Source organism: Oryctolagus cuniculus, chromosome 16, assembly GCF_051225735.1.
Source record: "Oryctolagus cuniculus isolate XC-2025 breed Fujian yellow rabbit chromosome 16, ASM5122573v1, whole genome shotgun sequence".
NCBI lineage: Eukaryota > Metazoa > Chordata > Mammalia > Lagomorpha > Leporidae > Oryctolagus > Oryctolagus cuniculus.
Window position 1 is genome coordinate 17,590,760 of NC_142882.1, and position 12,283 is coordinate 17,603,042.

Sequence of the window (12,283 nt, forward strand, 5' to 3'; positions counted from 1 at the left end):
AGTGGTTGGGAATGGACCAAGCCAGAGCCAGGAGCCAGGAGCTTCTTAAATATCCAAGTTTCTGAGCCATCTTCTGCTACTTCTCCAGGTGCCTTAGCTGGCTCGGAAATGGAGCAGCTGGAACTCAGAGTCTCACATGTGGGATGCTGGTGTCACAGGCAGCAGCTTAACCCACTGTGCTACAATGTCAGTCCCACTTATCTATATTTTAATCTTTTAAATGAGTCTTCTTCTAAATTGTGTCTTTACTGAATTATTTTGATGTATTGTAAGACTATTATTACATATTTATTTAGCACCTTATGATTAGTTACTTAGGAACAGCTGAAAGAAAGACAAGGAATAATTTTTAAAAGTTCATAGGAAATAGAATTGAAAGAAAAGATCAAAATAGGTATTTCTTTGTTTTTTTGAAGGACCCCATACATGTAAACATATATGCATTTAACCTTGTGATGCAGTAAATAGTTATGTAAACATGATGAGTTACTCTTGAAAGCAGCACTATAAAAGGAAAGCAGAATTTTCACTGAGTTCAGAATTCTACCCATGCTTCCAATAGTCCGTCTTGCAAGCTCTCTTACAGAACTCACAGTATGGGCTCCCTTGCTGTGGGGCATGAGTAGAGAGTGAGGGTCCATTTCCCATTCCTGCCCAGTGAGCATAGAGGGCTGAGGCTCTCTCCTCGGGACTGTTGGATGACGTGCAGCCCTGCCTGCTCTAATACACATGATTCTGGAAGGAGAACACACAGGTACAGTCTTCTGTGTGCTGAGACTAGTAGTCTTTTTATTTATTTGTATTCACTTGAAATGCAGAGAGATGAGACAAACAGGGAAAGATTGCTGGATCACTGCCCAAATGCCCACAACAAATGTTCCCAGCAATTTCTTTTTTCTGCTTACCAAGGTAGTACCCATTTCACTCCATAATGCATTTTCTTTGGATTTTTAATGAGTGTTGTCAGCTCATTAAGATTGAAAAATATGAATTTGGCCACAGTGATATCAGTGACATACAGAATAGGAAGCCCAGGTCTTCATTTCCCACATGATGGCAAGACTTAATATACAGGGACAAAATGCCTGTGTCTGGCCTCTAACAAACCAGCTAAGAGACTGCATCACCCTAGGTGTGCACAAAACCAGCAAGAGCTGTGTCCAAGTTTGTAAGAGAGCTCCCTGCATGTGTACAACCAGGCCCTCCCTGCCCCAGAGGCAGTATGGCAGAGAGAAAATCCTCAACTCCTAACATCTCTCATGGAAGAGAAAGAGCAGGTGGAGTGTTCAAAGTCCTGTCTTCTCAGAAATGCCTGAGGAAGGAGTTGATACCTGGCCTGACTTGGGCACTTTTGGTAATGACAGTGCTACATGGGAAACAGTGAACAAGGAAGGGCACCTAGGGACAACCCCCATAGGAATTGCAGTGCCACAGGCAGACACCAACTGGAGGAGGAAATGACACACTCTTGAGGACAATGGCAAAACTCTCTAACTGCAAAACCACATACACACACAAGCCCACAGATGATGCCTCCCCAGAGAAGGCTTGAGGGTTCCCCAGGATGTCCAACATGTCTACCAGTAAAGGTCTTTCCCTTCATGAGGCCAATCTGTAAGGAACTGGACAGCCTCATTTTTCTTTTCTTTTTTTTTAAAAGATTTATTTTATTTGAAAGAGTGACACAGAGAGAGGAGACACAGAGAAAGAGAGAGAGAGGTCTTCCATCCACTGATTCACTCCCTGATTGGCTGCACTGGCTGGAGCTGTGCCGATCCGATGCCAGGAACTTCTTCCAGGTCTCCCACACACATGAGAGACCATCTTCTGTTTTTCCAAGCCATAGCAGAGAGCTGGATCAGAAGTGAAGCAGCCAGGACTTGAACTGGCACCCATATGGGATGCTGGCACTGCAGGTGGCTGCTTTACCCATTACACCACAGTGCCAGCCCCTCCTGATTTTTCTAAGACTCCAGTCTCAGCAGAGAACACAAGCAATGCATAGAAACAAATAAGGCATGAAGGAACAAATTTCATCTGCAGAAATAAACCACCTACCCTTCTTTAAATAAATGGAGATATTTGATTATCCCACAGCAAGTTCAAAATAACCATCTTAAATATTGTCAGCATGTTAAGAGATAACACAGACAAATCATGAAAACTATGTATGAACAAAATGATAATAAAGAGACATAAACTATAAAAAAAACAAATACTGGAGATAAAGAATAACTAAATGGGAGTAAAGAAATACAATGTTCAACAGCAGACTGTATCAAGGAGAAGAAAGGTTCTGGCAATTTTTTACCATCCAAATTATTTTTACTGACAGTTATACCTTTAAAGTTTTTATATCCGAATAGATTTAAATGTACAAAACAAATTATGAGGTAATAATATAGGGCATGCCCATATGCCCCTCATGCCTTTTCCTTCACTAACATCTCATATTAGTTGCTTTGTCCCAATTAATGACTCATACCCAGCTTCCCCTGTTTTTAACTCCAAAAAGTGTTTAGTTTACACTCACTGCTAGACTCAGCTAATCAAAACTTTTTCAGACTGAGTTGTTTTTTTTTTCCAACTATTATCAAAAGAATGGAGGAAAAAAGAATGAAGAGAAGTAAAGAGGCAGAGAGATTTAAGGGATAGTATGGGTAGACCAAGTATACGTTCTGGGAGTTCCACAATAAGAAGATGGAGAGCGTGTGGCAGAGAACCAACATGATGAAATAATGACTAAAATGTAAAACTTCCCAAATTTGAAGAAGGAAGTAGACAAACATTCAAGAAGCTCAATGAACTCCGATTATAATAAATCCAAAAGACTTAACACCAAAACAAATTATAATCGAACTGTGCAAAGTCACACAAAGAAAGAAAATCCTGAAACAGTGAGAGAAAAGTAGCTCATCACCTACAATGAAGCTCCTAAAGAATTGTTGTCAGTTTTCATCATACACTTAAGATCCTTAGAAATTCTCTTCTCAGTATTCATACACTTGAAGAAATCAGAATCTCTGGTGGAGAGGCCCAGGCCTGAGTATTGCTAAAGCTCCCTGGTGTTCCCTAAAAATGAGCAGCACTACATATTCTCACAGATAATGAAGGGTGACACACATGTGTGTAAGATACATATGAATTTTGGAAAATATGGAAACTTTAAAAACACAAAAGGAGGGGCTGGAAATGTGGCAAAACAGGCAAAGCCACCACCTGGAGTGCCAGCATCCCATGTGGGCACCAGTTCTAGTCCCAGCTGCTCCACTTCCAATCCAGCTCTCTGCTGTGGCCTGGGAAAGCAGTGGAGGATGGCACAGGTGCTTGGGCCCCTGCACCCATGTGGGAGACCTGGAAGAAGCTCCTGGCTCCTGGCTTTGGATTGACACAGCTCTGGCCATTGTGGCCAACTGGGGAGTGAACCAGCGGATGAAAGACACATCTCTCTCTCTCTCTCTCTCTCTGTCTCTTTCTCTTTCTCTTTCTCTTTCTCTTTCTTTTTCTCTTCTCTTTTTCTCTTTCTCTTTCTCTTTCTCTTTCTCTTTCTTTCTCTTTCTCTTTCTCTTTCTCTTTCTCTTTCTCTTTCTCTTTCTCTTTCTCTTTCTCTTTCTCTTTCTCTTTCTCTTTCTCTTTCTCTCTCTCTCTCTCTCTCTCTCTCTCTCTCTCTCTCTCTCTTTCTCTTTCTCTTTCTCTTTCTCTTTCTCTTTCTCTTTCTCTCTCTTTCCTGCCTCTCCTCTCTTTGTGTAACTCTGACTTCCAAGTAAATAAATCTTAAAAAAAAAAAAAATGAAGCCAGCGCCATGGCTCACTTGGTTAATCCTCTGCCTGCAGCACTGGCATCCCATATGGGCGTCGGTTCTAGTCTCGATTGCTCCTCTTCCAATCCAGCTCTCTGCTGTGGCCTGGGAAAGCAGTGGAAGATGGCCCAAGTGCTTGAGCTCTGCACCCTTATGGGAGACCGGGAGGAAGCTCCTGGTACCTGGCTTCAGATAGGTACATCTCCAGCCATAGAGGCCATTTGGGAAGTCAACCAATGGAAGGAAGACATTTCTCTCTCTCTCCTCTCTCCCTCTCTCCCTCTATCCCTCTCTCGCTCTCTCCCTCTCTAAGTTGCCTGTCAAATAAATAAATTAAAAAAAAGAGTTGTTCATCTGTCTAGGATGTCTGCATTAGCAACAGGAACCTATAGTATCATAGGATTCAGACATCCTGTGGTTAACATGAACAAAAATTCTATAATGCTCTCCAGCAAAAACACCAAAAGAGGCCACTTTAAGGCACACGTATGGAGAGAAAAGAGCCTCAAATGCCATGGAATGAGGGAGGTGAGATGTGTAGTTCTAGAACTAAGCTTTGCTGCTTTTCCAACCAGTACTCCAAATGCACGGCACAGAGACTGTGTTGCTGAGGAGCCTCCATATGGCCCTCTTGATGTCCCTGTTCCTCAGGCTGTAGATAAAGGGATTGAGCATGGAGGTGACCAGAGTGTACACCACTGAAGCCCAGGCACCCTCCCCCAGAGAAAGTGAGAAATTTGAACTGAGATAGACCCCAAGGCCTGTTCCATAAAATAAGCAAATGACTGACACGTGAGAGCTACAAGTAGAGAAGGCTTTGTACTTCCCACCTGGTGATGGGACCCTCAGAATGGAGGAAACAATTTTATAATAAGAGAAGAAGAGTGCTGACATAGGGAGAAAAGCATATACGACACCAACAAAACATACGAATATGTCATGAATGATGGTGTCAAGGCAGGTGAGGTTGAGAAGCTGAGAAGGGTCACAGAAGAAACTGGAAATTTCAACATCCTTGAAGCAGGTAACTTGCAAGACCATCAAACTGTGCAGCAGGGAATCCAAAAGGCTGGCCACCACTGACACTGAAACTAAGAAGCCGCAGCATTGGGGGTTCATGATGACCTGGTAATGAAGAGGGTGGCAGATGGCAACAAACCTGTCATAGGCCATCACTGTCAGAATCAAATCATCCATGCATTCAAAGATGATGGAAAAAGACATCTGTGTCAGACAGCCCACATAGGAGATGACTGTGCTGTGAGTGTGGATGTCCACAATCACCTTGGGAACCGTGGTGGAGGTGAGACCCACATCAGCCAAGGACAGGTTGACGAGGAAGAAGTACATGGGGGTGTGGAGGTGGGAGTCTGAGCTGACAGCCAGGATGATGAGCAGATTCCCGAGCACCGTGACCAAGTACATGGACAGGAACAGCCCAAACAGGAGAGACTGCAGGGTTGGATCCTCCGAGAATCCCAAGAGATGGAATTCTGAGACACGTGTAAGATTTTGTGTTTCAATATAACCTGCATTCCTTCTGGAAAAGAAAATAGTGTTTGTAAAAGGAAACTGATGAACAGGCACTCAGCACTCTGTATATGTTTTCAACTCAACTAGTCATGTAGATAGTTCAAGAGTACCTCTAAGGTTTATACAATAAACAGAATTAAAAGAAAATGTTAACCTGGTGCTATACAGTTTTGAAATTCATAATTTTTATGATGTGTTTTGCCTTCTTATTTACCCTGGTAAGCATACAATTTCTTCCAGTCTTCTCAAGCGTAACACACTCAGGCTTCTTAGGGTGCTTACATGATTGGTTTTCATGTTATTCAGCTCCTTCCATGCATATCTACTTTAGAGACACTCAAATGAAAAATTTTAGAAGACCATAAACATTAGAAGGACTAAGTCCATGATCACAGTCAATTGTAACTTATTCTTTGAATTCATTTTTAGTTTATTAGTTTTTAGCGGATTTAATTTAGTTCATAGATACAATATAATGATATTCACTCTTCATTCCCTCCTCGCTCACTTTCTTTCCTTTTTGAGATAATATATTTTTAATCTAAAATATGTTATTCTATACTTTCAATGATCAGTGATTACTTTAACATTTACTATCTATGGGTGAAATGGTCATCTTTCCATTCAATTACTATTTATATCACTTGCCTATATTTCTGTAGAACTAGGGTCTTTGTGCTTTTCTACTTGCTAAATTTTCATTTGGTGAAGCACTGTTTGCTTTTAAAAAGGAAGAATAAGGCTGGTGCCGCGGCTCACTAGGCTAATCCTCCGCCTAGCGGCGCCGGCACACCGGGTTCTAGTCCCGGTCGGGGCACTGGATCCTGTCCCAGTTGCCCCTCTTCCAGGCCAGCCCTCTGCTGTGGCCCGGGAGTGCAGTGGAGGATGGCCCAAGTGCTTGGGTCCTGCACCCCATGGGAGACCAGGATAAGCACCTGGCTCCTGGCTCCTGCCATCGGATCAGTGCGGTGCGCCGGCCGCAGTGCACTGGCCGCGGCAGCCATTGGAGGGTGAACCAACGGCAAAGGAAGACCTTTCTCTCTGTCTCTCTCTCTCTCTCACTGTCCACTCTGCCTGTAAAAAAAAAAAAAAAAAAAGGAAGAATGAAAAGTGTCCCTATTTGGAAAAACATTCTTGCTAACAGTGTGCTGTGTACCTTATTTTCTTGTAACCAACAGTATAGTTTACTTGACTTGAAATAATTATAATACCCTTAATAGCTACAACTGCATTATCTAATCACCAAATTAAAGTTGGGTATTCACAATCAGGAAATATTGCTGGGTATCAGTTGCCCTCTAGGGTTTTTATCATTCTTAGCTCTTCTGATTGCCCTCCTTTGTAGATGGAAGTAGTCATTCAAGTATTGTGTGTCTGCTTATTTTGAGAGGCAGAGACACAGACAGATAGAGATTTGAGAATTTCCCTCCACTGGTTCACTGCCCCAAATGACTACCATGGCTGTGATTTCTCCCATGAAGAATCTTTGTGAGATGGAATTCAATCCAGGCCTTCCACATGTGTGGCAGTAGCCCAAATATTTGATCATCACCACTACTTCCTATCATCTGCAGTAGCAGGAAGCTGGATTGAGGAGCCAGATCTGGGAATCCAACCCAGACATGCCAGTGTGGGAGGTGGGCATCTTAACCACAATGCTATATGCCCACTCCCATTTGTCCTTTAGCATCATTTACTATATAACTCCTTTCATTTGTTTTGTGGACTTCAAATATTGATAAAAGTAGTTTATCTCTGTACACATAACCACATGACATCAGTGACTTCCAATGTAACACTACTACACTAGGCACCTGACAGTGATGTAAAATAAGGAACTTTAAGGGCCATCGGCATTTTTCAAATATTTTAATATGCAACCCTTATAACCTCAGTTTTTTTTTTCTTAAAAAAATGCTATATAGATGATGTTTGCTTTAAACTTGTTTAAAGCTTTTATTCTGTTTCTTTTCATGGCCTGGTCATTCTGCTTTTGGTTTTTCTGATCAAAAACCTTCTTGCCTGTAGTTGAAGTAAGGGAGCTCAGGGAAGACCCAGCACCAGCTTTGAGTTCCCATCATCCTATGTAGAATTCAAAGATTTTCATGACGCCATTTCCTGATGGTTGGATTACAGTTCTCTAACTTCAGCTGCCTAAAGGCAATGCTAATGCATTCCTTGGTCTTGGAACCCAAGACCCAAACCGCATGCCTCTTTCTCAGATTAAGTGAGTGATTTCAAGAGTTGGGGACAAAGTGGATGGCTGAGGTGAAATCTTGAAATGAAAGGGAGAGAGAGAGAAAATGAGAATGAAGCCCCAGAATGACCCTGTGCTTGTTCTTTCTCTTATCTGTGCATTTGAACTCAGCCATACTTTACCTACTGCTGCTCACTCTGCTCTACCAAGAAACCCCATGGTAAGATCACAATGAACTGGGGTCCCTTCCTGGAGTGACAGGAAAGAGAAAGAGATGGCTGCTATATCAGTGGGGAATATTGGACATGCTCCCCGTGTCTACAAACTACCCACGTGTCTCAAACATGACTTCACCCTTTTCTACCCCACAGCTTTCGACAAGTTACACAAAAACTCAGGGCTCCTCACCTCTTCTGTAAGATAACAATAAATGTGGGCAACAGAACATGGTTTTATGTTGATGCAATGAAACAAGCTACTTAGAACCTAGGGTTCAGAGCCTGGCACTTAGGAAGCCCTCAATAAACTGTGTGATGTTAGGGTCACGGCATCCTCCCCCTCCTCCTCACCATCACCTTCATGACATTGCTGAGTGCTCAGGGGACAGTTTTAGGTATGCACAGGCTGCTGTCATGAAGAGACATCCAGTGGTTCTGAGAATCACTGTGGGAGGGAAAAATTCAAAATGAGAAATCTCAGACCCTGATGAGAACCAAGAACATAAACTAGCACAGGCCTCTGAGCTGAAACTGTCTATGGTTTCCCTCCCAGCTGTCTACCCCAGCTGTCCTGCTTGTCCTGATAATTAGGAAACAGTGTTCCTGACAGCCCCATCAACTTCCACTGTCTCCCTCGGCACTTACTGGGCTGTGCTGAGTCTCAGCAGAGGCATGATCAATGGTGCTGGTTCCATTGGTGCTCTTCTGCCTGGAGTTCAAGGGAGCCTCAGGCTTTGGACTCAGGACAGGGAAGGAGACAGACTCAGTCTGGGGCTTCGTGATGCAGACACTCACATGGGGAGGAGTGGCCATTATATTTCCACTGCAATGTCATTGTCTGTAGGCTGTGGCTCATTGCTTGCGCTGAGAGGACCTTGGGGGCTCAATGCACAGAGCTCCTAATTAGCCTGTAGGCCCATGTAGCCCAGACTCTGATGACTTGCTGATGCTAATGAGAGACATAGGAGAAAAGTAAGTGCACCTGGAATGTTCTCCAAGGACCGCTCACCTCAAATTCTTGCTGCTGAATTCCAAGATGCAGGATCTTTACATAAAATTCAGACTTCTGTCCTCCATGTTCACAAATCCCAATGTGATTCTTTGAGTCCATTGCAGCAATATGAAAAGCATGGAGAATTCCATTTTCTATGCCAAGAATCTGAGACTATCTGCATTTTTTCAGTTAACATTAGTCTCTAAAGACAATTCCTATATTCATTTCCTAAACCCTTGCTTTTGCTGGCATTGAATGTGTTGAAGATTTGTGGGCATTTTAATCATTTAAATGGCTTTCTCTCAATTGTGTCTATGGTTGAATATATATTACCAAGTAATTGATAATTACACATTTATTTGATATTTTATGCATGGAGCTGCAGTATGAAAGGCTGGATATACTTCAAGAATTTGTAGAAATGCAGGATTAAAACAAATTTCAAAATTTTTCCCTCACACTTTTGAAGGGCCCCATATGTATAAAAATATCTTCATTTAACCTTGTGATACAGTAAATAGACATGTAAACATTCAGACTAAGAAACATTGTAGGGGCCAGAGCTGTAACATAGCGGGTCAAGTCACAGCCTGCAGCACCAACATCCCATTTGGGCACCTGTTCAAGTCCTGGCTGCTCCACTTGTGATCTGGCTCCCTGCTAATGCACCTGGAAAAGCAGTAGACTATGGCCTAAGTGGCTGAGCCCTGTCACATGTGGGAGACCCAGAGGAAGCTGCTGGCTTCAAGCTCAGGCTGGCCCAGCACTGGCCATTTTGGCCATTCAGGGAATGAACAAGCATATGGAAAATATTCTCTCTCCCTCTCCCTCTGCTGCCCTCCCTCCCTCCCTCCCTCCCTCCCTCTTCATCTCTTCCTCTCTTCCTGTCTTCCTCTCTTCCTCTCTTCCTCTCACTCTCTCTCTCTATCACTTCTTCTCTTTCTTTAACTCTGTCTTTTCAAATAAATAATCTTTTTTTTTTTAAAAAAAAAGAAACACTGGAAAAGGAATGCAGAATTCTTACTGATAGTTCCTGAATGCTACCCATGAACCAAGATTTAGAATTCAGGTGTTTGTACTGATACTTTTCTTTTGGGTGACTAGTCAGTCTAATTATGTCAATTGCCCTGCCCATGAGGAAAACATACTTCCTACAGTACCTCTTGCATCCACTGTGTCCCACAGATCTCACCTTCTGGGCACCCCTGCTGTAGGACATGTCTGGGGAATGAGGGTCCATTGACTTGTCTTCCCAGTGAGCGATGAGGGCTGAGCTATCTCCTCAGGACAGTTAGGAAGACAGCCAGGTCTGGGCATCCTAATACAGATGACTCTGGAAAGAGAAGACACAGGCACAGTATTTCCTAGTCTGGAACCAGTATTCTTATTTAAAAAGTCATTCTTTGTATTTGAATGACAAACAAGAACAGAAAGACAAAGGGAGAAAACTTCTATTGACTGATTCACTCCCCAGCCCACAAAACCCAGTGCTGAGTCAGGCAAAGCCAGGAACTGATGATTCATCCTGGGTCTGCCATGTAGGTGGCAGAGCCAGAAATACTTCACCCATCATCTGATGCATCCCAGGGTGAACAGTAACAAGAAGTAAAAACTGGAAGCAGAGCAAGGACTCAAACCCAGGCACTCAAAACTAAGATGCCTGCATCCCCAGTGGCATCTTAACTGCCCTGCCAAATGCTTGCCCCATGCACTAACATTAAGATTGCACAGGATATTTTCTCAGAATTTCTTGAGCACTTAAGCACTGAACAGTGGGTCTCTGACGTTGGTGTGTAAGCACCACAAGGCTGTGCATCTATCTATCTTCTCCCCAGCACATTACACAACCCATAAAATGATCTGCTCTCAGCCACATCTTCCTGCAGAACTGTCAGTTGGGTGGGTGTATCTCTGCATCTTGTAGTTACACAGTTTACCATACTGCTCCATGGTGTATCATCAGTCATGTAGTCCAAAGAAATAACCATGATTTCTCTTCTTCCAGCAGAATCTCACTATGATGTCACAAACAGATGTAAGCATTCAACAAATGCTGCCAGTACAGAGGCCTCTGATGTTTGCTCTCCAAGTAAATGATCATTGCACACCAGAATGTATTTTCCTTAGGTATTTTAATGTGTGTTATTATGTCATTAAGGCTTTAATGCAGTATACTTTGGAGATTAGTGACATCAAGAAGGTGATGATATAGGAAACTCTAGCTCTTCATTTCCCTCATTGGGATTGGATTTACCAACATTTTGGACCAAATTGCCTTTGTTAGAACTCCACAAACAGTTAAGAGATTGTGTCAGCCTAGATGAGTGCAAAGCCAGGGAGAAGTGTATCAAAATATGTTTGTTCAGCACTCTGGCCTCAGAATCAGCCCTTAAAGCATTCAGAACTGGCTGAAAAGCCCATGAGAGTATTTCAGGCATGGAAAGCCAAAACACTCTGGCAAAAAGAAAATGACCTAAGTGAAAGATCTCTGTGAGTGAGATCCCAGTGGAAAGAACAGGTCATCAAAGGAGGTACCTTTCTCTGAAGGAAGTAGAGAACTTCCACTTTGACTATGACCTTGTCTAAATACAATGAGAGTCGGTGAACTCGGAAGGCCTCCATAGCCTTGGCAACTCATGACTGGAGCCTAGGGTGATTATTGACACCATACACAAGAGTGTCAATTTGTTAAGTCAACAACAGGAGTCACTGTGCACTTACTCCTCATGTAGGATACTTAATGTGCTGTATATTGTGAGTTAATGCTATAACTAGTACTCAAACAGTATTTTACACTTTGTGTTTCTGTGTAAAATGTTGAAAGCTTTACACTTTGTGTTTCTGTGCAAACTGTTGAAAGCTTTACTGAATATATGCTACATTGATCTTCGGTATATAAAGAGAATTGAAAATGAATCTTGATGTGAATAGAAGGGGAGAGTAAGGGGAGAGGGGAGGGTTGTGGGTGGGAAGGAAGTTATGGGGGGAAGCCATTGTAATCCATAAGCTGTACTTTGGAAAATTATATTCATTAAATAAAAGTTGAAAAAAAACACGTTTGTTGCATTTTCCCACTACAGAGCTCCCTGTCCCAGAAACAGCATAGCAGAATGAGAAGAATCCCAGCTCCTGGGAGGGAGTTCCAATCTCTCATGGAAGGGAAAGAGAAGGTGGAGTGTTCATCCCAAGTTCTGTCTTCTCAGGGCTGCCTGAGGAACTGGTTCATACCTTGCCTGCCTTGGAGCTCCCATGGTAATGGCATTAAATAGTACTAACTGCCCTGAGAGGTAGTGCAGTACCACAAACAGACACTAGGGAGAGGTTGAGGCAATGAGCTCTGGAGAACAAAGGCTAACCCCTTTAATTGCACAAATCTCACACAGAAGCCCAGGGAAGTTTTGGGTGTCACCCACAATCTTTAGACATTTGTTGTGAAGGTCTTTCCCTGTTGGAAGCTCATACATAAGGACTGGGAGATGCTTTTTCCCCCAATGCTCAAATATCCATGGAGAGTACGAGAAAGCATGGAAACAGGGAAATC

General features: G+C 42.9%; 1 protein-coding gene across 1 annotated transcript; it reads right to left on the reverse strand.

Annotated features, from left to right (window-relative positions):
* Positions 1-4,349: 4,349 nt before the first annotated feature.
* On the reverse strand, positions 4,350-8,859 carry LOC100343359 (olfactory receptor 7E178-like). Its single transcript, XM_089315592.1, has 2 exons — positions 8,751-8,859; positions 4,350-5,386 (listed from the first exon to the last, which is right to left on the reverse strand). Exons 1-2 carry the CDS (start codon positions 8,857-8,859, stop codon positions 4,350-4,352), a joined length of 1,146 nt encoding a protein of 381 aa, XP_089171718.1.
* Positions 8,860-12,283: the final 3,424 nt, after the last annotated feature.

Excerpts from the sequence above, each read along its gene's own strand:
- LOC100343359 (XM_089315592.1), bottom strand. The coding sequence starts at position 8,859 with ATGGACTCAAAGAATCACATTGGGATTTGTGAACATGGAGGACAGAAG. Across the intron at positions 5,387-8,750 it reads GCAAGAATTTGAGGTGAGCG|TGCCTGTTCATCAGTTTCCT; the intron begins GTCCTTGGAGAA and ends CAGAGTGCTGAG.